The 27,243-nt window shown below is 40.7% G+C and overlaps 1 protein-coding gene across 1 annotated transcript in view; it reads right to left on the reverse strand.

Annotated features, from left to right (window-relative positions):
• LOC141509077 (protein-arginine deiminase type-1-like) overlaps nt 1-27,243 on the reverse strand; it is a 63,180-nt gene that overhangs the window by 25,260 nt on the left and 10,677 nt on the right. The window contains exons 2-8 of the mRNA XM_074218292.1: nt 8,095-8,275; nt 6,717-6,789; nt 5,119-5,180; nt 2,796-2,913; nt 2,516-2,641; nt 1,589-1,764; nt 1,117-1,220 (exon numbers count right to left, since the gene is read on the reverse strand). Coding sequence (XP_074074393.1) covers nt 1,117-1,220; nt 1,589-1,764; nt 2,516-2,641; nt 2,796-2,913; nt 5,119-5,180; nt 6,717-6,789; nt 8,095-8,275 — 840 coding nt within the window. The remainder of the gene's footprint in view (nt 1-1,116; nt 1,221-1,588; nt 1,765-2,515; nt 2,642-2,795; nt 2,914-5,118; nt 5,181-6,716; nt 6,790-8,094; nt 8,276-27,243) is intronic.

The raw sequence follows: 27,243 nt of genomic DNA on the forward strand, positions 1-27,243 counted from the left end.
ACTTACATCTACTCCATCCCTTTCACTTTATAGATGAGAAAGTAAAGCCTGGAAAAGTGAAGTGAATTGTCCAAGGTCACCCAGTTAGTGAACACCAGAGGTGGGATTTGGACCTGGGTCTTCTGTCACCTGCATCAGTGCTTTCTCTCTCTCCTCATTTATCAATCAATCAATCATCGATAAGCATTAATAAAGCACCTACTATGAACCAGTCACTGTGCCAAGTGCTGGGGAAACAGAAAGAGGCAATAGATAGCTCCTGCTCTCAAGGAACTTGCAATCTAATGGAGAATGGCAAACAAATATATAAAAAGAAAACTCTATACAGGAATAATAGGAAATAATAAACAGAAGAGAGGCACTGTTATTAAGAGAGGTTAGGGAAGGCTTTGTGTAGGAGGTGGGCTTTTAATTGGGACTTAAAGGAAGCCAGTGGTCAGAATGGAGGAGGGAAAGTGTTCCAGGCACAGGCACAGACAGAGAAAGAAGGCTGTTTGTGAAACAGCCACGAGGCCAGTATCACTGAATCAAAGAGTGCATGTTGGGGAGAAAGCTATAAGGTAGAAGGAAGCTGAAGTATAAAGATCTAAGAATGACAAATATCATTTTGTATTTGCTCCTCAAGGCAAGAGGGGCCACTGCAGTTTATTGAGTAGGAGAGTGACAGGATCACACCTAGGTTTTAGGAGGAAGATGGCCTGGAGTGGGGAGAGGTGTGAGGCAGGTAGACCCACTAGGAGTTATCGCCATAGTCCAGGTGTGAGGTGATGAGGACTGCACCAGGGTCAGGGCAGTATCAGAGGAAAGAAAGGGGCATATTTAAGATATGGTCTTGATAAGCGATTCCATTTGGAGGAATAAGAGGTAGTTAGAATTCCAGAATGATTCCTAGGTTGGGAGCCTAAGGGACTGAGAGGTTGATATTTCATTCTACAATAATAGAGAAGGGAGGAAGAGTAGGGAGGATTTAAGGGGAAAGATGACAAGTTCAGTTTGGAGGTCAAGATGTCCAAAAGGCAGTTAGAGTGGCTATGCTTTGCTTTTCTCCAGATTAGGGCAAAGGCCAGAAGTAATGAAGAGATAAGATTCCTGGGAAAGGAATGGCTCAATCCTTACCTGCACACATAAACTTCCAGGGGCGTCTGGGTATTGGGGGTCATGATCCAGGGGGCCACTCGGAATACAACTGAGTCTGTGAAGATTGGGGTTTCAAGCAGCATCTGTGGGAACAGATGCAACATCCTTAACTCAGCTGGAAAGGACCTCAGCTTTCAAGTCCACGGCTACTCACCTCCAAAGCTATCCAGCTAGTAACTTGACCTAGTGAACTTCAGACTCTTTACCCAACCTTGGATAGCTGCATATATAACAAACACATACTGTACCCATACACACACACACACACACACACACACACACACACACACACACACACACACACTTCTCCCCCTACCCATCTATCTATCCTTAACAAACCTCCCTTTGTCTGAAGCCAACCAACCAGCTCCCAGGTTCTGCCATTTTTCTATCTTCCCACCAATCTCTCCAGGCCTGGATTTCCCAAGGATGCCCTCTTGCCAAGCCATACTTCATCTGTGTCCATCAGGGTGAGGTCAAAGGAGATAAGTCCAAGGAAATCAGCATCAGGGAAGGTAAGGCCCTCCACATAGAAAGTGATCTCCTTCTCCCCAACAGCCCGATGCACCGTGTAGGACAATTTGTCTGGTCCAAGGACCCTCTTGAAGTCAGAAATATGACTTCCACCTGGGAGAAAAATCAAAGAATAAGAGGATCTTTTCTGGGGGTAGAGAGGTGAGTTATCTTGAAAAGTTACCTGGTTGAGATCCCAGTCACAATGGGAGAGCACAATTAATCAGCTTCTGGTCATATCAGGAATGGCAACATGAGAAGGTTAATTCAGAGAATTAGCAACTTGACCATTCAGGTCTGTCATTTGTCCCCATGGACAGGATCTCAATCGGTGTTTAAGGAAAGGAGAAAGAAAAGTAGAAAAAAATGGAAGGAGGGGGGAAGGCAGCTAGGCGGCACAGGAGCACCTGAGTTCAGATCCAGCCTCAAATGTGACCCTGGGCAAGTCACTTAACCTTGATTGCTTCACCAAAAAAGAAAAAAAGACAGAGGGAAGAAAGGAAAGGAAAGGAGGAAAGGAAAAAAGGAGAGGAAGGAAGGAGGGAAGGAGGAGAGGAGAGGAGGAGGATAGGCAGAATGTAGGGAAGGCAGAAAGGAAGAAAGGAGAGAAGGTAGAAAGGAGGGAAGGAGGAAAGGAAGGAAAGAGGAAGGGAGGAAGAATGGAAATAGAAAGGAGGGGAGGAAAGGCAGAAAGGAGGAAAGGAGGGAAAAAGGAAGGAGGAAAGGAAGAAAGGAAGAAAGAAGGGAAAGAAGTAAAGAAGACATTTAGGAAGTAGAGAAGGAGAAAGGAAAAAGAAAAGGAAAGTTTCCTTTCCGAGTACACCAATATAGGCTCCCACAGGTTGGCAGGATCTTGCTTTCTTACCTTGGGCATGAAATACAGCCACTTTGTCTGCATCATTGACCGACATATGCAGGACAAGTCTGTGTTTTTCAAAGACCTCATCAGGGCCATTTGTCGAGAGCAGCATCTTAGACATATCCTGCAGGTCTGAGCAGATACAAAGTTTGAGGAGTCTTCTAGGACTGCCCCCTCTCCTCCTCCCATAGCAGTAAAAGGGGCATGGTCTACAGGAACCTCCCCCCCCCTTTGTTCTGCCTGGACCAAGAAGGCTCCTGGTCCAGCTCCCCAACCCCACACTTACCTGCCATGGAATATAAGTGACTATTAGAGTAGTCAATTCCCTCAGAGACAGAACTATCCTTGTCACAGTTCACCAGAAGGACTGCTCCATGACCTTCTGGGCCCCAGTTCCATGTTTTCTGCAGCCAAAGGAAAGAAATTCCATTCAATAATCAGTCATTGAGGATAGACACAAAGCACTGCACTCAACCCTGGGGTTAGGAAAAGAAAAATTATAAAATCTCTACCCTCAAGGAACTCACATTCTTCTGAAAGAGGGTGAGAGAAAATAAAACATCACACAGGAGGACATAAAAGGTAAGAAGTGACCAAAACAAAGGGGAGATAGGGAGAAATACAAGGAATGAAAAGTGCTTTCAACTGGGGGTGAGGGGTGGCATCAGGGAAGGCTTCATGGAGGGGGTGCCAAAACTGGACTTTGAAGGCAGACCCAAATTTTGAAAGCCTAGATTGAGGAGCAAGCACATTTCAAGTAAGTAGACAGTGGTTGAAGTTCAGAAAACACAATATCATATATTTTGACTGGAACATGGAGGTTGGAAATGTAGACAGAAGATACTTTAGATGCAATTTTAGGAGTCTTTATTGCATCCTTAAGGCAATAGGGAAGCATAGAAGGTGTTTGAATGGATGCTTTAGGGTGACCCTTATCAAGCATGTCCCGAATGGATTGAAGAAAGAGAAGAGTGGAATCAGAGAGACCCATGACTAAGCTACAGCAGAAGTCCAGGGGAGACATTAACTGTGGTGGCTAGATTAAGGGGATAGTCTTGAGGATGGAGAGGAAGGGGCAGAGGAGAGGGAGATAGAGAAGTGAGGATCTCTCTAGCCACCTCCACTCTCATATTCATTCTCTTCCCACAACTCTCTGTCCCTGGACCCTGGCTTTAATTAGATGGGGGTGTTGGCATCTAATCTTGCCTGAAACCAGGTCATCATTATGCTTTCTGGAAAACTCTGAATCACCCCCCACCCCACCAGTACTCTTTCCAATTCCAGCTTTGCTTGTCATATGATCTTCACTCATTAGAACATAAACTCCTTGAAGGCAGGGGACCTTCTTATAGTACCTCATACAGACTAAGAACTAGGTGGTGTGGACAGAACAAAGACTCCAACTTAGGTTCAAATTCTGCCTCAGACATTTATTTGTTGTGTAAACCTGAACAATTCATATGACTTTGCCATGACTCAGTTTCCTCCTGTGTAAAATAGGAATAATAATAGCATCTTTCTATCACAGTTATTCTGAGAATCAAATGATATGCATGTGAAGTGCTTTGCAAACTATATATATCTATCTGTATATGTGCATACATATACACATATAAAGGAATATAAATGTTAGCTTTACATTTTTTTCAGTTAACAATGATTTATTTTCTCTCTTACCATCTCCCTCCATTTTTGAAAAAAGAAAAAACCACACTCATTAGGCAAATATGCATAGTTAGGTAAAATGAATTCCCATATTAGTCAAGTCTAAAATGTGTGTGTGTGTGTATGTGTGTCCCTTTCTAAATATATCCTCTCTCTGGCAGAAGATGAGAATTGGTTCATCAAGTGTCCTCTGAGATCATGGATGGTCTTTGCATTGGTCAGCGTAATTATATCTTTTAGGTTATTACTAGTAATAATGCTAATAACAAGTAATCTTTGAATTAATATTAATTACTAATGAAGATATATATGAATCATCATGAATAAGGGAAGGGGGAAGGGAAGGGAAGGGAGAGGGGAAGGCAAGGGAGAGGGGAAGGGAGAGGGGAAGGGAAGGGAGAGGGGAAGGGAGAGGGGAAGGGAAGGGAGAGGGGAAGGGAAGGGAGAGGGGAAGGGAAGGGAGAGGGGAAGGGAAGGGAGAGGGGAAGGGAAGGGAGAGGGGAAGGGAAGGGAGAGGGGAAGGGAAGGGAGAGGGGAAGGGAAGGGAGAGGGGAAGGGAAGGGAAGGGAGAGGGGAAGGGAAGGGAGAGGGGAAGGGAAGGGAGAGGGGAAGGGAAGGGAGAGGGGAAGGGAAGGGAGAGGGGAAGGGAAGGGAGAGGGGAAGGGAAGGGAGAGGGGAAGGGAAGGGAGAGGGGAAGGGAAGGGAGAGGGGAAGGGAAGGGAGAGGGGAAGGGAAGGGAAGGGAAGGGAAGGGAAGGGAAGGGAAGGGAAGGGAAGGGAAGGGAAGGGAAGGGAAGGGAAGGGAAGGGAAGGGAAGGGAAGGGAAGGGAAGGGAAGGGAAGGGAAGGGAAGGGAAGGGAAGGGAAGGGAAGGGAAGTTTCTACCAAAACTCCAGAGAATTTGCAAGTGTTTTCCCAGGTCAGGGTAAAGTCTGTTGAAACTTACCTTGTCAGCTTTGTTCTTCTTTATTGTCCCAGTACGATCCATGTCAACATCCAGAGAAACTTCTGAAAAATCACACAACAAAGTGACCCTCTAAAGGTACTAGGTATAAGCAATGGCCCCTGGCATAGTGGGATGCCAAGCAGTCACATTTTCTATCCTGCCCTTTATGCTATGGGTTACTAGAGCAGGCTCTCCCAGACAGCAAGGGATTCTATGCTTGGTAGAATCCTGGACTGAGAGCCATTTTCCTTGGTGGTTGCAGTAGGTGGAAATATTGAAGTTCTAAGGTCTAAACACTTTGCCCACATGGTCAAATCTTCTAGAGGACCTGAGACCAGGTCTCTGTGAGAGCAGAGTCTTAACAGAGACTTGCCACTATGTAGATGTGTGATCTTGCAAAAATATTTTTCTCTACGGGTCTCAGTTTTCTCAACTGTTAAAATGATCATATGTGACTAATAACCTCTGCGGTCTGCCAGCTCTAACATTTTATATACTCAAGCTTCTTCCAGCTCTAACATTCTGATTTCTAAGATTTCCTCCTGCTTAATCATGCTACAGTATGTTCTAAACTGGTAATATTTACAAACCTGACAGTCTTTTTTCTAAAGCCCTTTCCAGCTCTGACATTCTAGGTTCTAAGCTAAGGTATCTTCTAGCTGTGACAGTCTATGATCAAAGTTCTCTTCCAGCTCTGATTTTCTACCTTTACTCCTAACATTGTATCTTTTAAGCTGGGGCCCCTTTCAGCTCTGACATTCTGAGTCTTAAGATTCTTTTTAGCTCTATTTTAGGGTTGTGTTTTTTTTTTTTGCAAGGCAAATGGGGTTAAGTGGCTTGTCCAAGGCCACACAGCTAGGTAATTGTGTGAGACCGGATTTGAACCTAGGTACTCCTGACTCCAGGGCCGGTGCTTTATCCACTGCACCACCTAGCTGTCCCTCTATTTTAGGTTTTAAGGGCCTCCCAGGTCTAACATTCCATGTTCTAAAGACTTTCTCAGCTGTGATATTCTGTGTCCTAAAGACCCTCTTAGCACTGACAATCTGTGTTCTAAGCTAAAATTGCTTTTAGCTTTGACATTTTTCCCCCTCAGTCCCCTTCTAACTTTGCCTTTTGTTCTCTAAGAGTCATCCCAACTCTGACCTTCTATGTTCTAAGATAAAATTCCAGCTCTGACACTATATTTCCTCTCTTGTAGCTTTGGCATTCTGTGATCACTAGCTCCAATGAACTATGAAACTGTACATTCTTTGTTCTTCATTTGTTTTACAACAGGAACTGACTATATTATATCCTTTTTTTTTTCTCCAGGAGTCTAATGTCCCTCCCTTGTACTATCCAACTGATCCATGGAAGTCAGTGGGAGGTGGGAAGGGAAGAGAGGATAGGATCTGCGTGGAAGGCTAGGAAACTGAGGTTCAGAGAGGCTGACCAGCTTACTGAATGTCACAAGCCAGTCTGGAACAAACCTGATATTTAGAGCACAAGGGGGTTCTAGACCTTGCGTCTTATGGGAACCTGCTGGTGTCCCAACAGAAGGATCAAGGAGGTATAGAAACAAAGAGGCAAAGGGCGGGTGACCCTGGGCTACTTACCAATGCCTGTGAGATACAGCAGGGCTTGGCCTAGTGCTTGGCTCCCATTCCTCCCATAATAAGTAACCTGCACCTGTGGAAACATCAAGGCACCTGACGGGACCCCTGCCCCCCCACCCCCACCCCAGGATCCTCAAAAGGCTTGGAGCAATGGGAGTAGAAAAATCTAACTGTGACCATACTGCCTGGGGGCTACAAAGATGACCCTTCCAATCTGTGAAGACCCAAAAGGCACTGCTTAAATTCAAAGGCTAGTTACCCTTTCAGTGTAGTAAGAACCCAGAGCCAGTGGAACTAGTGAAGAATTCTCTAAATAGTCTCACTTTCCTCATCTGTAAAATGAGGAGACTGGACTAGATGATCTCTAAGGGTCCTCCCAGCTCAGCATTCTGTATTCTAAGGACCTCCCCCCACCCCAGCTCTGACAGCCTGGGTTCTAAGACCCCTCCCAGCTCTGACATTCTCTGTTCTAAGGGCCTGACTGTGATCTAAGTTCTGACATTTGGTATCCAAAGATCTGTTCCAACTTTGATATTCTGCATTCTGTTGTCCCTCCCAAATGTAACAAATGATGTTTTAAAGATCCTCCCAGTTCAGATCTTCTATTACTACCTGGATGACACAGGAAAGAAAGAAGGGATTTGCAAATGCAAATGGGCTCAACAGGAAAGTCTAGAAAGCTAGAGGCTTGAGACAGGAAACCTATTGTTTATGTTTCTATTTCAGCACCTTTGGTATGTGAGAAGCATCTACAGAGTGTGCATGTGTGTGTGAATGTGTGTGTGCATGTGGATGGCAGGAACAATATTCATACAGGTGACTTACTCAGGTGTGTACTTGTAAGCCGATATCTATGTATTGGATTACACATACAAGTGGATGCATGAGCTTATATGTATATCATTTAGTTTGGGGATATGTTGGGTGTAGGGAGAGATTCATGTATGTGGGTATGAGAGTCAATCAATTAATCAACAAATATTTATTTAGTACTTACTATATGCTAAAAATTGTGCTAAGGATACAGAGGGAAGTATGAAAGATTCCCTGCCCTCAAAAAACGTGCACTCTAATGGGAAAGGCAACATGAAGATAAATATGAGACATAAGTGCATCCCTCAGGAAGGGGGAGTGGGAGAAATATAGAGAATTAGGGGATTGAGTATACTAGTACAGAGATGTGTGGAAGTATGTACAGAAGGGTGGGGAAGGAGCCCTTAGAACAGAGGAGATGTGTATGTATGGATGTGGGTGTAGAGGTGCAGAGGTGCATATGGAAGACAGAGCAGGATCTGCACATGTATGTGAGTATATGTGTGTGTGTGTGTGTGAATTGTGAATGTCCAGGAAGGGGAAATCTCTGGAGCCTCCCTCTCACCTTGGCATCATCCACATTCTGACTGACAGCCCTCATGGAGATGATAACATCCACTTCAGCATCCAAAGGCCAATGTTCATCAGCTGGGAGCTCACTCACATTTTTAGGGTCATACTCCAGGTAGGTCTCCACGGTTGAACTTCCAGCAACCTTAAAAGTCATAGCCCCTGGAGGGACTGAGCTGAATCAGAGAGAAGTGAACAAGGAGGTAAAGTTAGAAGACCATTCCAGAGGTAACCCAGAAGGCCAATATCTGGGAATTGGGTCTTAGGGAGGGAAGAACACTTCTAGCAGCTCAGATATCTCCCTGTAGCTTCAGTTTTCCCATCTGTAAAATATGGTTGTCATCCCCAAAACCATGACCATGGCACTTGATGGATACAAGTAATGGCTTAAGATGATCAGTCATCAAATCAAATAAATGATGGTTGATTGTTGATATAAAGACACAGTAGAGGAACCCATGTTTGGAAGGACTATATCCTCCATTATGACTCCATTTTCCTTCTCCATACCTTCTCAGCTTATCTCCTGGCTCTCAGGAATGGATTCCCTTCTTACCTGCCCTTAGTTTCTCCTGGTTGCCCTCATGACTCAACTGAAGTCCCACCTTGGCAAGAAGACTTCCCCCACCCAACCCAGAGCCTTTCAGACAACCTTCCATACTCTGAACATATCTGACATATACCAAGTTATTTACATGATGTCTCCTATTAGAATGTAAGTTCTTTGAAGACAGGGACTATTTTTATCTTTCTTTGTATCTCCAACATTTGTGGAGCATTAGCACAATGTCTGGGGGTAGCTAGGGGTGCCATAGTACATAAAACACTGGTTTTAGAATAAAAAAAAAAATTCATCTTCACTGTTCAAATCTTATCTATTTTGATCCTCATAGTAAACCTAAGAGGAAGGGGTTGTTAGGTAGACATAAAGTGTTGTTCCCCAGTTTGCACAGCCAATGAATGAATGGTCTTTTCTTAAAGACCTTCAACAAGAAGAAACCACTGCTTCCCAAGGCAGTACATCCTATTTGATTATTGAGGAAAAAATTTTTGACATCAAGCCTAAATAACAGCTAACATTTATATGGCACCCTAAGATTTGCAAAATAGTTTACCTATGCTATTTCATTTGCTCTTTGTAACAATCCTTTGAGATAACTTTTATTATTATTCCCATTTTACAAATGGGAGATTTAAAAGAGTGACATGTCTAGGGTCACCCATTTAATATGTCTGAGATAGGATCTGAACTCCAGTCTTCCTGATTCTAAGCCCAGGGGTCTAGTCACTGTGCCACCCGGATGCCCTTTTGCAACTTGCATCCATTTCCTTTGACTCTGGCCCCTGGGAAAGTAATAGGGTTTTGGGTTGAAAGACACCTTAGTGCTGATCACTGCTAAATATGGGTCAGCAAGTTTAGTGGTCAGACAGATCATTTCCCTAGATTGTACTATCCATTTTTTAAAGTTTATTTAAGGGACAATGGGGTTAAGTGACTTGCCCAAGACCACACAGCTAGGCAATTAAGTGTCTGAGGCCGGATTTGAACCCAAGTCCTCCTGACTCCAGGGCCAGTGCTGTAGCCACTGTGCCACCTAGCTGCCCCTGTACTATCATTTTTGCATAGCCCTTACTCACCCTGGCTAGGACACAAGACTGGTTGGTCCTTCATGGGGCAGGAATAAGATGGTAATAGCCACACACACACTTCTTTTTTTCCTGTTTTCCCAGTGACCAAGAGCAAGTATTCAAGTTTTCAATCCTAGTCCAGGAAAAGCCATTAACAATCAATCAACGGGGTGGCTAGGTGGCACAGTGGAGAGAGCAATAGCTCTGAATCAGGAGTCCCTGAGTTCAAATGTGGCCTCAGACACTTAATACACTCCTGACACTTAATAATTACCTAACTGTGTGGCCTTGGGCAAGCCACTTAACCCCATTGCCTTGCAAAAACCTAAAAAAAAAAAAAAATCAACCGCCAATCCATGAATGGTTGCTAAAGGATTGGAGTCAATGCCAAAAACAAATTGTCCCTGTCCTAACTCAAACACTGAATTTATATGAAGCATCTAATCAATCAATGAGCAAGCCTTTATTAAATGCGTATTATTTGGCAGACACAATGCTGAGCACTAGAGATACACAGAAAGGCAAAAAACAGACCCTGACCTCAAGGAATTAACAGTCTAAAAGAGAAGTATGTAAATACAGGATGCATATGATGTAAATGGAAGGCAATCTCCTAGAGAAAATTTTAGCACTGGAAGGGTCCTAAAAAAGACTTCCTTTAGAAGGTGGAATTTTCTTTTAGGCACTGGATTTTAAGTGACTCACTCAGAATCACACAGTTAGTAATTGCCTGAGGTCAAATTTGAACTCAGGTCCTCTTGACTCTAGGTCTGGTGATCTATCCACTATGGTGCCACCTGGCCAGGAGACTGAGGTGAGATGGAAGAGCATCACAGGCTTGGGAAGATAATCAGGGGAAAATGGTAGAGAGAAAGAACACGAAGTATTATATGCAAAAAAGACAATGACCCTGATCTTAGTACATGGAGGGAAAGTGTAAGAAGACTAGAAAGGTGGGAAGGAGACAAGTTGTTCCGGGAAAAATAGGGAGCCACTATAGTTTATTGAGAGAGGAGTGATTTAGTCAAATTTAAGTGTCAGAAAGATGCTTTTTATGTCTTTATTTGGTTGGGGGATACAAAAATAAAAATAATGGCCCTGCCCCTAAGAAGCACATTGCTTTTCTACTAGTCATTTGAGACCTCAGGCCTGAGTGGAGCTCATAAGCTCACACAACCTGATGATGACTGGATAACCAATAATCCGAGATATTATTCATAAACACATAGACATATAAATATGTCTATACACATGCACATAGTATATAGATGGATATATTAACCCATAACCTATTAAACACAAGCAGGTTGTCTTCTCCGGGGCCAAGATAGCAGCAGCACCATCCTGTCCTTTAATATTAAGTACAAGATATGCCTTAAAAGGTCATCTCATCTATCCTCCTGCTCCCATTTGAGAGGCAACAAGGTGTGGTAGAAAGAATAATCCATTTTGAATCAGAGGAGCTTACTTAGCATTCTGTCTCTCTGAGTGGGTGATCTTGGACAGGTCATTTAACTTCCATGGGCCTCAGTTTCCCCTTCAATAAAATGAGGAAATTGATCCAGAGGGCCTCTAAGGTCCTTTTGTACTCTGGGTCTAGGGCTTCTGAATCATGTATCCCCGGGAGAGTTTATGAATAGATTCCCCAGAGTCTGTGATCTTGGATGTGAAAATGTTATTTCATTATTTCACTAATTTTTGGTTTCTTTTGTAATCCTGTGTATTTCTTTCTTTTTGCTTTTAAAAACAACTTTCTGAAGATTCCATAGGTTTTACCACTCACTGCGAAAGGACTCTCTGAGACGTAATACCTCAGAGTTGGACAAAACAGAGTTTATGTAAGGTCAGAGGGAACAGTTCTTACTGACCAAGGGGTCAGGAAAGACTTCATCAAGAAAGGGCAATACATTTAAGCATTAAAGAATGGGGAAAAATTCAACAAATAAAGACAGGGAAGGAATTTATTTCAAGAACGGGAGATGGTGTAAGCAACAGCAAAGAGGTGGTAGAATATAGGGTGTGTATCATCAATAGTGGGTAGTCCAGTTTGGTTGGCACTTACAGTGCTTAGTAAGGTATTATGTGAGATAAGGTTGAAAAGTCAGGGTGGTACTGGATGATAAAAATCCTTTGCTACCAAACTTCTACTTTAAAGTCACATCAATCAGCCATCCCACTTACTGATGATTTGGAAGATTGGCCAAAGAATACATCCCCTTGGATCAGGGATCAAATCCAACATGCCAGGCATCAGATACCAGCTTCCTGATGCCTACCCTGGCCCCAGTGATTTGCCCTTCAATCAACCAGTTATGGGTCAGAGAGAGCAAAAGCAGCAGGGCCTTCTGTATCCTATAATTCAGATGCCCTCCCTTAAGTGGGTTGAAAGGAACACTCTCAAAGGTGCCAGGACAGGGAGTGGAGTACTTTTAAGGCATGAGGGCATCTGGTTTCTAGGATTTGATGGCATCTAATATTATGCCACTATCAGGGTTAGACCAGGTTATCCAGTTGCTTCTTTTCTTTCCCTTAAGTGTCTTTTGAAGAAATTCTGCCTCATCACTGATACCCAGTAGTCATCTTCCCTTGTCTAACATAGTTGGTGCCTGGTCACTCTATAGCACCCCTGACCCTTCTGCTCTCAACCCTCCTCTATTATGTTAGTGTAGGCATCTTTTGGTTATTTTATTTTTTTCCAATTACATGCAACATTCATCTTTTTTTCAAGCTTTTGAGTTCCACATTTTTCTACCACCTCCCCTCCCCTCTCCTTCCCCATGGCAGTGAGAAATCTGATATAGGCTCTACATGTACAATCATGTTTGACATATTTCCTTATTAATCATGTTGTGAAAGAAGAATTACAGCTAAAGGGAAGAAATCCATGAGAAAGAAAGAAAAAAACATAAAAGAAGTTTTGAAAAGTGGACATAACATGCTTTGCTCTGCATTCAAACTCCATATTTTTTTTTCTCTGGATCTGGATGGCATTTTCTATCACAAGTCTTTTAAGATTGTCCTTGATCACTGAACTTCTGAGAGAAGCTAAATCCATTATAGTTGCTCATGTCACAAGGTTGCTGTTAATGTATACTGGTTCTGCTTACTTCACTCAAGTCTCTCCAGGCTTTCCTGAAGTCTGGTCACTCAGAATTTCTTATAGAACAATAGTATTCATTCCAATGCACAATCTGTCCAGCCTTTCCCAATTGAGGGCACTCCCTCAATTTTCAGGTTTTTTTCCATTACAAAAAAGATGCTATAAATATTTTCATATAAGTGGGTTTCCCCCCCTTTTTATGATCTCTTTGGGATATAGCCCTAGTAATGGTATTGTTGAATCAAAGAATATATACAATTTGATTGCCCTTTGGGCATAGGTCCAAATTCTTCTCCAGAATGTTTGGATCAGTTCACAACTCCACCAACATTGCATTAGTACCCCAGTTTTCCCAAAATCGTCTTCAATATTGATCATTTTCCTTTTTGTAATTTTAGTCAATCTGATAGGTATGAGGCAATTTTAATTTGCATTTCTCTATGAATGATTTAGCACAATTTTCATGACTATAGATAATTTCTTCATCTAAAAACTGCCTGTTCATATCATTTGACTATTTATCAATTGAAGAGTGTCTCGTATTCTTATAAATTTTACTTAGTTCTCTAAATATTTTAGAAATAAGTCCTTTATCAGAAACATTAAGATTTGAAAATTGCCCCCCCCACAGTTTTCTGTGATCCTTCTAATCTTGATTGCATTGGTTTTATTTGTGCAAAAATCTTTTAATTTAATGTAATCAAAATGAACTATTTTTAAATTTATAATGTTTTCTATCTCTTGTTTGCAACAAAGACTTCTAAGATACTAACAGAAAACTGAACCCAGAGACAGGGAAGGAAGGGATTCTATGTTCTTTCCTTATGAGCCCCCATTGCCAAAGTGACTTACACTCAGGGCATTTCCCCTCTTCCCAGTTTTCTCTTTCCCCTAGATCCCTGCCAACCACCCCAACCAATGGCCCAAAGTTCTCATTGTCATTTCTCAAGGAACCAGGATCTCCTATTCTATGGGAACAGAAATCAGGAGGTATCTAGAGTTGATAACTAAATGGTGAATTTCCCTTCAAAGGAATTTGGGGTCCTCTTCACCTCTCCCCTAGACTATATTGTGATAACTTAATTCCTATCTCCAGTCTTATGTTCTAGCACCCTTTCAGGCACAGCTGCCCATGTATTATAATTTATATATATATATATATATATATATATATATATATAATATATATATATATTTCTGAGCATGCCACTCATTTGCTCATAAAATGAAGCCACAGAAACTCAATGGATCATAATGCATAAATTTAGAGTTTGGAGGAACTTTAGGGCACATCTAAGCCATTTCCTTCATTTTACAACTAAGGAAAGAAGACCCAGTGAAGTGACTTGCCCAAAGTCACACAGGTAGTTAGTGATAGAGACATTATTAAAACTCAGGACCTCTGACTCCAGGTCCAGGATTATTTCTATGGTTCTAATCAATCTTTAAGCAAACTAATAGGTTGACAAATCTACATCTCTCCTCCTTTTATGAATGAAGAAACTGAAGTTTAGGGATGTTGGATCACTTGGAAATTTTCAAGGTGACTGGGGGGAACTCAGAGAATAGAGAGAGAAATTCTGCTGAAAGGAACAAAGAAAACTTCATGGAGAAGGAGACTCATGAGCCCAGCTCATGCAGAACTAATATTTATATCCAGGTTTTCCGATTCTTAATCTAATATTACATCCCAAGTGCTTGGGCTAGTGATCAGTGCCCTCCACTGTATAACCCAAGTGTTATTTTAGGCAGTCTACTTTTTAGCCAAATATGCCTTCTTACTGTTGGTTCAAACATTCCATTCCCCTGACCTGGAAATGCTTACCCCCATCATTCCTCTGTAGATCTATCTCTCCTCATCCTCAAGTCAGGAGTTTCCTCCCCTCTTTCATTCCCTTAGTCAGAATTTTCCTTTCCTTCCTCTGAATTCTCCAACCATTAGGAAACCACTCAAATATCTGTGAGGAATGTGTGGATGTTTGGGTTCTACAAGAATGTGAAAGGAGGATTGTTAGTTTCCATTACAAAGACTAGGGTCTGCCTATATTGTTGCCTATGGGCAAGGTACTTGGCCTCCATCAGATCCAAAACTGATGAGATGGCCTCACCTGTTTTTAAGTTAACCTAGAGTTAAGTTGACCTTCTCCTTTGCACATGCTCAAGGAGATCTAGCTGTTCTTGCTCATTCGTATAATGAACAGGGTGGGGGAAATGCTGGGGATCAATGTATCTATTAGATTGTGACCCCAGCCTATGACTGGCATGAATGGGGCAGGAACAGGCCTTTCAAAGTGCATAGAAGACCTTGCCTTTGGGGATTTCCACCTTGAGGGAGGGGCACCATTTTGCTAAGATATCTTAATAAAAACCCATTTTAATCACTCTCCCAACACATTTGTTCTCAAAGTATATACCTTCTTATAAGACTGAAAAGACTCAAAATTGATGGGGTGAAAAGAAAACTGGTCTTGGAGTCTAAAGACCTAGATTTGGATTTGGCTATGACACAATCAGGCACAGCAAGGTGGGACAGTAGAGAGCTAGACCTGATGTCAAGAGGATCTGAGTTCAAATCTGCCTCAGACACTTACTGTGTGACCATGAGCAAGTCACTTAACCCCTATTTGCACATCTGTAAAATGATCTCTAGAAGGAAATGGTCAGTGACTCTGTCTAGAAACCCATGGACTAAGTCATGGGGTCATGAAGAATTAGACACACAGAATGACTGGATAATAGCATGCCATTAATAATTGCAAGACCCTTGCCCTCTCTGACCTTCAGTTTTTTCATCTGTAAAATAAGGTGAGCTGGTCAGGCAAGGTGGTACAAGCCTGTAATTCCTGCTGTTGGGCGGATCACTTGAACTTCAGAGTTCTGAGCTATTGTAATGAGGGCAAGAACTAAGTTTGACACCAATATGCAGACTCTCTGGGAATGGGGAGCTAATAGGCAACCTAAAGAGGGATGAACTGACCAGTTTTGAAACCAAAAAAATCAAAGCTTCCATGCTGATAAACCAAGAATGACCACCATCTTTCTCATCTGAGGGAAACAGAAATTGGGGCTTTAAATTTTTTAAAAATGGACTTGGACTGGACTAAAATTTTTCTATTCCATGAAGTCTGTGTTCTAAGACCCCTCACAGTTCTGACATCCTGTGTTCTAAGTTACTTTTAGAAAGGGTCTTGGGGACCAAGTTCATTGTCTATGGGCTCAGATGAATGTCAATTCACTTATTTCAGTTGTGTCCAACTCTTCACTTTGGACTTTTCTTGGAAAAGAAACTAGAATAGTTTGCCGTTTCCTTTACCAAGCTCATTTTCAGATGAAGAAACTGAGGGAAATAGAATTAAGTGACTTGCCCAGGGTCACACAATTAGTAAATATTTGAGGCCAGATTTGAACTCAGGAAGATGAGTCTTCCTGACTCCAAATCTGGTACTATTTGCACTATGGTATCTCCTTGTAGCCCCAGTTAAGGTAGATTAAGGTTATAATATTCATGAGATATATTCAGTAAAATGTCCACTTTGTTTGTAATTAGAAGATGCAGATTCCAACCTGACCTGGACCACTTCCTAGTTCCATGACTGTGGTGAATCACTTCCCAATTAGGCCTCAGTTTCTTCCTCTCTAAAAATGAGAAAACTGGACCAAGCTGACTCTAGGGCCCCTCCCCAACTCTACATCTATGACCTTAGAAAGCCAAGACGTGTTCTATGGAGGGTGTAGCCTGAGAAACAGGGAGGTGGCCCAGAGACTGGCCCAGAGACCCACACGTAGCTCACACCTGGCAGAGCCCGGCTCCTGGCCTTGTGGCAGAGGTGGAGCCACAGAACAAAAATAAAATTTCCAAACAGTTCTCCATTTTACCAGCTCTGAGGGGAAGGAGTAGGAAAATAAGGAGTGGTGAACAATCCAAAACATGAAAGAAAATGCCCTCAGCACAGATCCTTTTCACTTAAGCAAACAACAAAAAAAGATAAAAAACTCAGATCATTTTCAAACCACAAAAGTACAGAAAATATCAAACAGTAGATTAGCATTGAGTTTTTATAAAACCCAGATCGCGCGCGCGCGCGCGTGTGTGTGTGTGTGTGTGTGTGTGTGTGTGTGTGTGTGTGTGTGCTCTCTATAACATCAGGGAGGGATTGAACTAGTTGATCTCTGGTGTCTACTTCAGTTCTAAAGAACTGATCCTACAATTTATACCATGGAAACAATGTAAACACTGGCAAATTGCCTCCTTTGGGGGTGGGAGGAGGGAAAAATTGTCAAACTCAAAATAAATACAATCTTTAAAAAAAAGAACTGATCCAATAAAGAATAATAGTAACTACTATTACCATTGCTATTAGCATTTGCATGGAAATCAGTGTAGTGATAGGAAGAAAACTGGTCTAGGAATTAGAGACCTGGATTCAAGTCCAGTTTCTGATGCATCCTATCTATGTGATTGGAAACGTCACATAAGCTCTTAAGTGTCCCTGGTGAGTATCTAAAACTATAAATTTCAGAGTAACAATTTATACAAATGTGAATTGCTGATTTATTTCGGTAGATGGAGTTGACCCCCTGGAAATTCAACATACCAACTATTCTCAAAGTGTTATCTTAGTTGATCCTTTCAGAGTGAGCGTGAATTGCAATTGTTTCTGTTTTAGCCAGAAATAATGGGGGGGGGGGTCTTCCATTCCAGATTGATTTTTTTTGACTAGGTAAAAGAGGCCATTCTTTGTCTCATTTCTTGCCTAGTTTTAACTGAATGGACATGGCCTCAGATAAACTTAGAACTGGGAAAGATCCTAATTTAAAAAGTCCAGGTTTCCTCACTGCATCCTAAGTCATCTCCACTAGGCTCCAACCAGCTGGTTCCAAAGGAAAAAGTAAGGCTGGTGACATTGCACAGCCCCTCCTCATTTAAATCCAATACTCACAAGTCATGACATCATCTTACCAATGTCATGGTCCTCTGAGAATGAAGGATTAACAATCAGGGGTCAACAAGGCAAAAATATTTTCATAATAATATTAAGATTTTAAAGTGTATATGGTAAATATCTACAGATACAACTCAGATAAGCAAAAGCTCTTTGAGGGGAGGGTTCTCAATAATTTTTAAAAGTGTAAAGGCATCCTGAGATCAAGGCATTTGAGAATCAATCTCTTTATTAATGAAATCATAGGCTGGGCATTTGGGGCTCTATCTCTGGTTCCCTTCACCATCCCTCTACTGCTCAATGACATTTCCAAGTGACCTGAGGCAGAGGCTGTCAGGTACTCCATGAGTGGAACTCCACGAGACAAGTTCATTTTTTGACCGAAACCACCAGAAGGGATAAAGGATTCCCCAAGGAGTTCCCTTTCTCTGGTTGCCCCACATGAGAGGTAGCTCCTGGGGACTGACATGTTCTGAATGAGTGGCACTAGGATTGAAGTGATGGAGGCCAGGACGTAGGGACCCACCCCCCCCCTTTGGTCCTGTCTCAGTCTTTGTCTGTCTGTCTGTGTCTCTCTGTGTGTGTCTCTCTGTCTCAGTCTCGGTCTCTGTTTCTCTGCCTCTCTCTGTCTCTGTCTCTGTCTCTATACCTTTTTGTCTCAATCTCTTTCTGTGTGTCTCTATGTCTCTGCCTCTCTCTCTCTCTCTCTCTCTCTCTCTCTCTCTGTCTCTCTCTGTCTCTGTCTCTCTCTGTCTCTGTCTCTCTGACTCGGTGTCAGTACTATCAATACGATCTATTTATCACAATGTTAGTACCTTGACCAACAAACTAAGCTAAGGGACATCCTGGAGAAACAGAGAGAAAATCCTATTGTTGTTTGTAAACATTCACTTTTCAGCATAAATGGAATTCTTGTCAATAGGAATTTTCTGTAAAGATTTGAGAGGATTGTATTTGTAAAACCCTGTCATCTATATGAAATCTCACTGGGTGGCCACCTAAAGTTTTACTGCTCTTTGTCTAAATTGTATAAAAATTCCCTGAAATGTTGGGTCAGTGATGGCATTTGTAAGGATGCCATCCACCCAAGGGTTCTGGTAAGATCCTAGAGAATTAAACTTTGTTGTCTTGTTTTAGCCAAAGGGAGAAAATGATTAACAGTTAATGGTGCATGTGACATTGAATCTAGGCTTGAATTTGAAAAAGGATAAACTTTTCCTTGGGACAACTCATCAAAGGGATCCCCTAAGGAAAAAAAAACCAGGACACATTTTTAACCTAGGACTAGTGACTTGTCTAAAAGTGAGATTATTTATTACTTTTCAAACTCAATTTGCCCTAGTTGTGAACTGTGTTGTTTTGTGAAGTTCTCTGGGGTTGCTACGGAGGGTTTTTGTGGGCAATTTTTCATTTTAGTTAGATTTTTGCCGAGTTATTTGTTTTCTAGTCAGTGTGTGTGTGTCAGGGCTCATTCCTAGAATCTACGGGAGGTATCTTAGTCGGTAAGATAGTTCAGCGGTTAGATCTCTGCTGTTTTTGGTTTGATAAAAACATAAAAGAATATTTGTCTGGCATCTTGTGTCTAGTTTGTTTTGTATGTTATTTGTTTAGTGTCCTGTTTTGGTGTGTTGTTTGTGTTCAGTTATTACTGACTGTTGAAAATATGGGACAAACTAAATCTAAGATCAGAGATCCAATAGAGAAAAATCTTGCTTTTTATATGACCAAAAGTTACAATTCCAGTGATCACATATTTTTCCAAAAGTGACAAAAATTAACTAGTGATAATCCCAGGGGGAGTTCATTTGACAGGACTTAAAGTTAATTATCTTTTTTTTTTTTTTAGGTTTTTGCAAGGCAAACAGGGTTAAGTGGCTTGCCCAAGGCTACACAGCTAGGTAATTATTAAGTGTTTGAGATCGGATTTGAACTCAGGTCCTCCTGACTCCAGGGCCAGTGCTTTATCCACTATGCCACTTAGCTGCCCCTAAAGTTAATTATCTTAAGACAAAATGAAAAAACTAGTAAAATCTCTAAAAAAGAATCGTGATGCTCCTATGCTTGGTACAGAGAAGTGTTAGAAAGAGAAAGAAAATCTGAAAAGGCCTCATTTAGGGCTAGAAGGAAAATTTCTTCTGATGACACAGAAGAGGCACAAAGGCTCTTAGCTGATCTTCGTCTGGCTGAGGTCTCTGCCTCTCCCCCTCCTGAGCCACAAGAGCTGGCTCTGAGCATTGTCCCTACCTCATTCTCTCTGCCCCCTCCTGATTGATTATCCACCTCCTCCCATTTCCTTGGCTGTTCACTCTCTTTACCCTCCTATCTCATTCACCTATTCCCTGGCTCTAAATACAAACCTGAAGCCTGAATTAGTGGGAGTCTATCCTTTCAAGGTAATAAACACACTGTGGTCTCAGGCTCTTCAACCTGCAGATGGAGGGCAGGCTGTATCTGATGTAAAACTTTCAAAAATTAAGACTATTGTTCAGAAGGAAGATGAAATAGTGTTCCAATCGTTTGATAGATTAGCAGAAGCCTTTGGCACAAATTCAGGATTGAAGCATGATAAGGAAGTAATAGGACAGACTCAGTTTCTCTCTTATTTTGTTAATAATCTACAACCTACTCTGTCCAGACATATTAAGATAAGTGAACTGAGCTGGCAAGATAAATATCCTCAATACATTGTTGAATTAGCTGAGTTAAAATTTAATAGAGTAAAAGGAAAAAGATCTCCAAGAAAAGAGAAATTCAAGGGCAAAGAAAAATAAGATTTTGCCTCTGCAGCTCAAGCAGCTGACACCCCTCATGCAAAATGCCCCTGTAGCTGGGAGGCAGCCTGAGGATCAGGCAACCAAGATTTGTCATAATTGCAAAAAGCCTGGACAACAGACAAAACAATGTAGATCCCTTCTAGAAAATAGTAAAAACCAGAAATTAAGAAGTCCTCCACAGTCCTTCCAAGCTTTTCTGCTCCTCTCCGACAAAACCATGCCCAGCTACTGTCCTGGTCCCCTCTCCTGTGGTGTTCATTCCTCCCTCTGCTGCAGTATTCACTGTGGCTGACCCATGCAATGGTTATCTTTCCACGTCTGTTCCTTCCAGCAGGAAATACAGCTCTGCTTTCAAATGGGAAGGTCAGCAATCTGCACGGACTGATTTTTAAAATTTGCTTTGGAATGTAATGAGACTCAGCTCAATTATTTGGAAATGGAATGTTCTCCGGATTTTTACCTCTGGTTGTCGGAGATTTGGGTGGTTATTTGTTTTTGGTTGCTGGGGAAGGTGTGGAAGACTTATCCTTAGATAAGGAGTTATCTGGCACCCCCTCGTCTTTGTCTGTGTAGTGTTTAGGGGACCCTCTAGTGTGAGAGCAAGGTGGGTTTTTCCCTGGAATTTGAACGGGGGCCTCTCTGGTTCGAAGTGCTCTTTATGTGTTTTATATGTGTCTGTGTTAAATTCTGCTGGTGTGTCTCTGTGTTTTGATTGGCCAGTCTTCCTCTCCACTCTTCCTTTCCAAAAGTAGATCTTTTTGTTTTCTAAAAATTCATGATTCAGCACCATGGGACAGATTTTTCTGAAAATCATGCTTGTTTTTGGGGAGAAGAGGGTTCTAATTATTTTCTATTCTTTTTTTTTTTTGGTCTGGTTGTCTAGCAGGGTTTTATTTACTGATTTAGCAAATTACATTGACTGGTCTTAATTAGTATGTTAATAAAAAAAGCTATTAATAATTTGGATTAAAGGTCTCTCTGTTTTGCTCCCCCAACAGCGCTTCAGTCTCCTCTGGCCCGGAGATCTAAGAAGAGGTCACTGGACCTTTCTGGGGGATTTGGGAGGTCTAGGCCAGAGCCACTAAAAAATTTTAGAATACAAGATGTCAATGCTCAATTTTTGATCTCTAAACAGTGCTGGTTTGGTTAGTTCTCCTAGAATAAATAAGTATTGATTTCAGAATGGAAGCTGAAAATGTTATTCTAATATTGTCTCTCAGTTGGAAACTGCAGAAAGAAAAGTTTTTGTTTTAAAAAATTAACAATAGAAGAAAGGAATATCTGTAACTTACATATATATGTTAAGGACCTAGAAGTCCAGATTTTGGGTTGATTTAATCCAAAATTTAATTCTGAAGGAAAAAGGTAGCAGGATTATATAAATTAAGAAAGGCATTGAAGCTATATGATTACCTTTTTAATGAGACAACCATATATGGATTGATTTTCTGTACATTATTAAGTTTATACATTGTTTAACTTTAGAAGGTTTTTTATTTGAAAAATACATGATTTGAATTATGATACTGTGATATTCACAAATGTTCTAAGATTGAGAAACATTGCTCAAAATTGGGAGTTTAGAATTGTGCTATTAATAAACAACATTAATGAAGGAAAACTAAATTTCTCATACATTATTGCTTCTTATTGTAACCATAGTTTTTGACATTTGACTCATAAATTTCATGTTTGTTAAGTATAAAGAAAATGTTGTAATTATAAAGAAAAAGGATTTTTTAGAACATCAAGTCATAAATTTTTATCAAGAATTTTTCTGTAAGGAAATCTAATGGGCATTTAACAATTTTAACCACCTGATTTTAGTAATTTTAATTACTTTAATTGCCAATGAATGGGTTAATTATGTGATGTCACTTTTTAAAGTCAATGTTTGGAAGGAATTTGACTTAAGGTTGTTTGTAAGGGTAATTTAATTAGGTATATTTCTTCATGTCTTAAACCAACAGACCCTTCCTTTTTGTATACACCCTCAAGTTCAAGGAAGGTGGTACTTAGAAGAGGTGTGGTCATTGGAATTCATTGCCTGTGAAGAATTTGTGGGATTAATTTATAATATCTAAAAATAAATTTTTATACTAATTTAGGTTTGATAAATTCCAATTTCAAATTTTTTGTTGTTGTTTTAAGACTGAATAAGAGAAGAGGGGAATAGGTGATAGAAGAGAGGGAAGATTGTGGGAGAGGGTACTCAGATACAACACGGTTTTGAACAGGGACAGGATGAAAGGAAAGAGAGAGAATAGAATGAATGAGAGTGGGAAGTTATAGTGAAGGGAAATACAGCAAGTAATAGCAACTGTGGGAAAAATATTGAAGCAGTTTCTTTAGTGGACTTAAGATAAAGAAGGTAACTTATCTCAGAGACAGTCATTGCAATCTGAACACAGACTAAAGTACATTTTTTTTCTCTCTCTCTATTCTTGAGGTTTCTCACCTTTTGGGAGGGTTATGTTTACTCTCACAACAAGATAATTGTAATAATATAAAATAAATAAACCAAAATTTTTTTAAATTTAAAAAACTAAATTAAAAAAATTTTTAAAAACTGAATAAGATAAATGTCCATCACTTTACAAGTTCATAATTAATATATTGTCCTTTTTAACATCAGAAATGTTTATTGCTGTTTTAAAAAAGAGGACCAAGGGGGCAGCCAGGTGGCACAGTGGATAGATCACCAGCCCTGGAGTCAGGAGGACCTGAGTTCAAATCTAGCCTTAGACACGCAATAATTGCCTAGCTATGTGGCTCTGGGCAAGCCATTTAACCTCATTGCCTTGCAAAAAAACCTAAAAAAAAAAAGAGGACTAAGAAAAAGACTTCTGTAAAAGTTTTTTATGTATTTTGTATAAGGTCTACCAAATTTTCAAATCTGTAACCTAATTTACTATAAATAATATGATGATGTTTGTTTATAGCTGTCATAGAAATGTTTCTATATTTTCCATATTTTTAAGCTTATTATTTGTGAAACAATTAGCATTTAAGCTAATTTAAAGTTTGCAAGTAAAGTTCTTGCTATGTTTTGAAATTGGCATGTATGAGATTAAGTTCCCGAGACTACTTTGGTGAATAAGATAATGACACCTGTAGTTACATCACATGAGATGGAAGGGATAGATGCCCCATGATCACATAAGGAATATTTGAAAGAACTTCCCTCATTTCCTCTGAGGAAATTGAAAGGTGAAAATTTCCTTTTTCCTCTCTTTTGGTCTTCAGGTGGCATTATATGCCCCTTTGACTAAAAAGTGATGAAGTGATATTGATATAAGATTCAGAAAAATATGGTAATAGATATTCTGTAATAATCAAACATATCATGAATAATGTTCTCAACTATATATATATATATATATATATATATATATATATATTTCTTAATCGGGGTTATTAAGTTTAAAAATTTTTTTTCTCTTGTTTCTTTCTCCAATTTTTCCTGCAATATATATTGATTGTTACAATTACAATGTTAATTCAGAATATCTGGGTGCTTTTATATACATATATATAGCTATGCTTGTGCAGCATATTAATGGAATTTTTTTAAAATTTTGTTTCTGTGTCATGTGTCTCAGACTTTTTTGTCATAAAATTACCTGTGCAACAGGATTAACATTTTGTGATTGTTATCACTCTATGATCATAATCAAAATATGACATTTTCCTTTAGTTTACGAAGTTTAAAAATGAATCTCCATCTGATTATAGAAAATTGCTATAAAATTGTCATGGGACTGAAATTGGCTTCCTATCTTAAGTCTGAAGTCCAGGTGTCAAAAGAAATGACTGGTGAACCACAGTCCATAGAAGCCAGAAAAAGAAAGGGACCCAAGAGGGGTTTTGTTAAAATTTAAAGGTGAAAAAGGTTGTTTGGGGAAAGAGAATGGAAGAAGCAGTTTTTTTCAAGCTGATCTAAGACTGGACTTCTTCCTAACTCAGTTCCCATGAATGTGGCATTTTCAGAAAAATGTCTCTCATCTGGTAGAATGAGAATTTTGGCTTGAGACTTGGTTACCCTACATGACCTGGAACAGATATCTAAAATACATAAGGGACCATTGTCCTTTCTTTGTGTCTCTGATTTTTCTGGTAAATTGCTATAATCATGTCAGACAATCAATATTAAAACAAGCTATAAAAATTTAAGTAATTATGGCCTGCATCTATCTAAATTTTAAATAATCAGCTCAATTCATGTGTAGTTTAGCATAACTGTTATGAAAGTCTATTTGTTAAGTGGAAAGGTAATCTCCAAAATGGGGAAAATACAAAAATAATGATAAATCATCAAGATCTAAGGTATTTCAGAATTTCATTTTCTAGTAAGAAGTTTCAACAGAAAAAGGAAAGAATCTCTACAAGCAACCTGCTTTGAAGAAATCTCTGAAGCGACACACTAAGCCATAGAACTTCATAAGGTTACTTCAGAAGAAATGGAATTAAATCTTTCCTCGATACTATGTGCTTTTATCTATCTATCCATATATATCATCAAGATTACCCCCCCTTTTTGAATCTCTGTAATTTTTTATTATTTGTGATTTTATTACTCATTAATGTTATAGATCTACCTTGCCTAAAATTCCACTGATTTGTGTTTTCCCAATATATTCATTATTTTCCTAAGTTTCTATATGATTGAGCTATGAATGACAATGTCAAATTAGATCAAAATGGGGGAAATGTATAACCTGATCTTCTTGGAGATAGAATTAACAATTCTTGAGTAATATATTTCCAATCAGAAGTTTGTCTCTTTAACCTGTAATTAAGGGTTATAAAACAGTCTGCTATGTAAGATCTGTCTCCTTACAATGTTGACTTCACCTGTGTCAGTACTATCTGGTTATCATAATGTGTGTTCAACAAACAAATTTGTGATCAACAAACTTTAAGGTAAGGGACATCCTGGATGAGCAGAGAGAAAATCCTCTTGTTTGTAAACATTTACTCTTTAGCATAAGGATTCCTGCCAATAAGAAATTTCAGGAAATATAAGATTTGAGAGAATTGTATTTGCAAAACCCTGTCATCTATGTGAAATCTCTCACCTAAAGTTTTACTGCTCTGTGTCTAAATTGTATGAAATTCCCCGAAATGTTGGGTCAATGTTGGCATTTGTAATGATGCCATCCACCCATGGATTCTGGTAAGATCCTAGAGAATTAAGCTTCATTTATAAAACTAACTTTTTTGGGGCAGCTAGGTGGTGCAGTGGATAGAGCACCAGCCCTGGAGTCAGGAGTACCTGAGTTCAAATCTGACCTCAGACACTTAATAATGACCTAGCTATGCGGCTTTGGGCAAGCCACTTAACCCCATTATGTTGCAAAAAATTAACTTTGTTGTTTTGTTTTAGCCAAAGGGAGAAAAATAGTTAACACAACTCATTTCATGATTCTGTGAACTTGCTGTGTGGCCTTAGTCAAGCCCTTTCCCCGTTTCTGACTTTAGTGAAAGTTCAGTTCACTGGTGAGTCCCCCAGATGGCCACCAAGGTCCCTTCCAGCTCCCACTTTTCTGTTCTGAGAGGTTCCTTTTCTGACCAAGGGCTCCTGTAGCTCCTGTAGCTCCTGTCACTCCTACTATAGCCCCATGTAATCAGCTCTGTCTGGGTTCAGAGGTGATCCTTCTGGCCACAGGGGAGGTGGGACCTCTTATCAGAACATCGCAACCTGGAGAGGTGGGAGCTGTTCTGCCAGGGCCAGGGCCAGCCAGGCCAACCACCCCAGCCCTGGAGAATGTGCTCAGGAGACCAGAATGAAAAGGAGACCACCTCCCCCTCCTTCCAACTCTCCTCTAGCCTCCTAACCAACTTGGGCAGCTTGTGCTCTGTAAATCCTCTGGAGCCTGGGAGGGATGGGACAGGGGACTGAGACAGAGATAGAGAAACGGAGACAGAAAGACAGACAGATACAGAGACAGAGAGATACAGAGAGACAGTGATGGAAATAGACAAAGGGGAGGGTGAGGGGATGGGAGGAGGAGGGAGAGAGAGAGAGAGAGAAAGAGAGACAGAGAGACAAACAGACAAAGAGAGAGATGGAGACAAAGACAGCAGGGAAAGGAGATGGGAAGAGACAGAGGAAGGAAGGAGGAGGGGGAGAGAGACAGACAGACAGAGAGACAGAGACAGAGAGAAGGAGGGAGAAAGAGAGACAGACAGAGAGAGACAGAGACAGAGACAGCAGGGGAAAGGAATAGGAAGAGACAGAGAGAGGGAAGGGGAGGAAAGGGGAGGAGGAGAGACAGAGACAGAGAGAGAAGGAGAGAGACAGACAGACAGAGACAGAGAGAGAGGGAAGGGGATGGGAAGAGAAAGAAACAGAGAGAGGGAAGGGGAGGGGAGGAAGAGGAGAAAGAGAAAGAGAAAGAGAGAGAGAGAGACAGACAGACAGACAGAGACAGAGACAGAGACAGAGACAGAGACAGAGACAGAGACAGAGACAGAGACAGAGATAGACAGAAAGAGAAGAGGGGAAGGGGATGTGAGAGGAAGGGGAAAGCAGGAGGAGGAAGAGGAAGAGAGGGAGAGACAGAGAGAGACAGAACCAGAGACATAAAAAGAGCTCCAGAAAGAAGTGGTTCCCTAAGCTTCTGGATTGAGTTGGTCGCTGCCTTAAGAGGACTTCCATCTGATTGGCCCCCTCTCCAGGAGACCACGCAAAGGTC

Source organism: Macrotis lagotis, chromosome 1 (genome assembly GCF_037893015.1).
Source record: "Macrotis lagotis isolate mMagLag1 chromosome 1, bilby.v1.9.chrom.fasta, whole genome shotgun sequence".
Taxonomy (NCBI): Eukaryota; Metazoa; Chordata; class Mammalia; order Peramelemorphia; family Peramelidae; genus Macrotis; species Macrotis lagotis.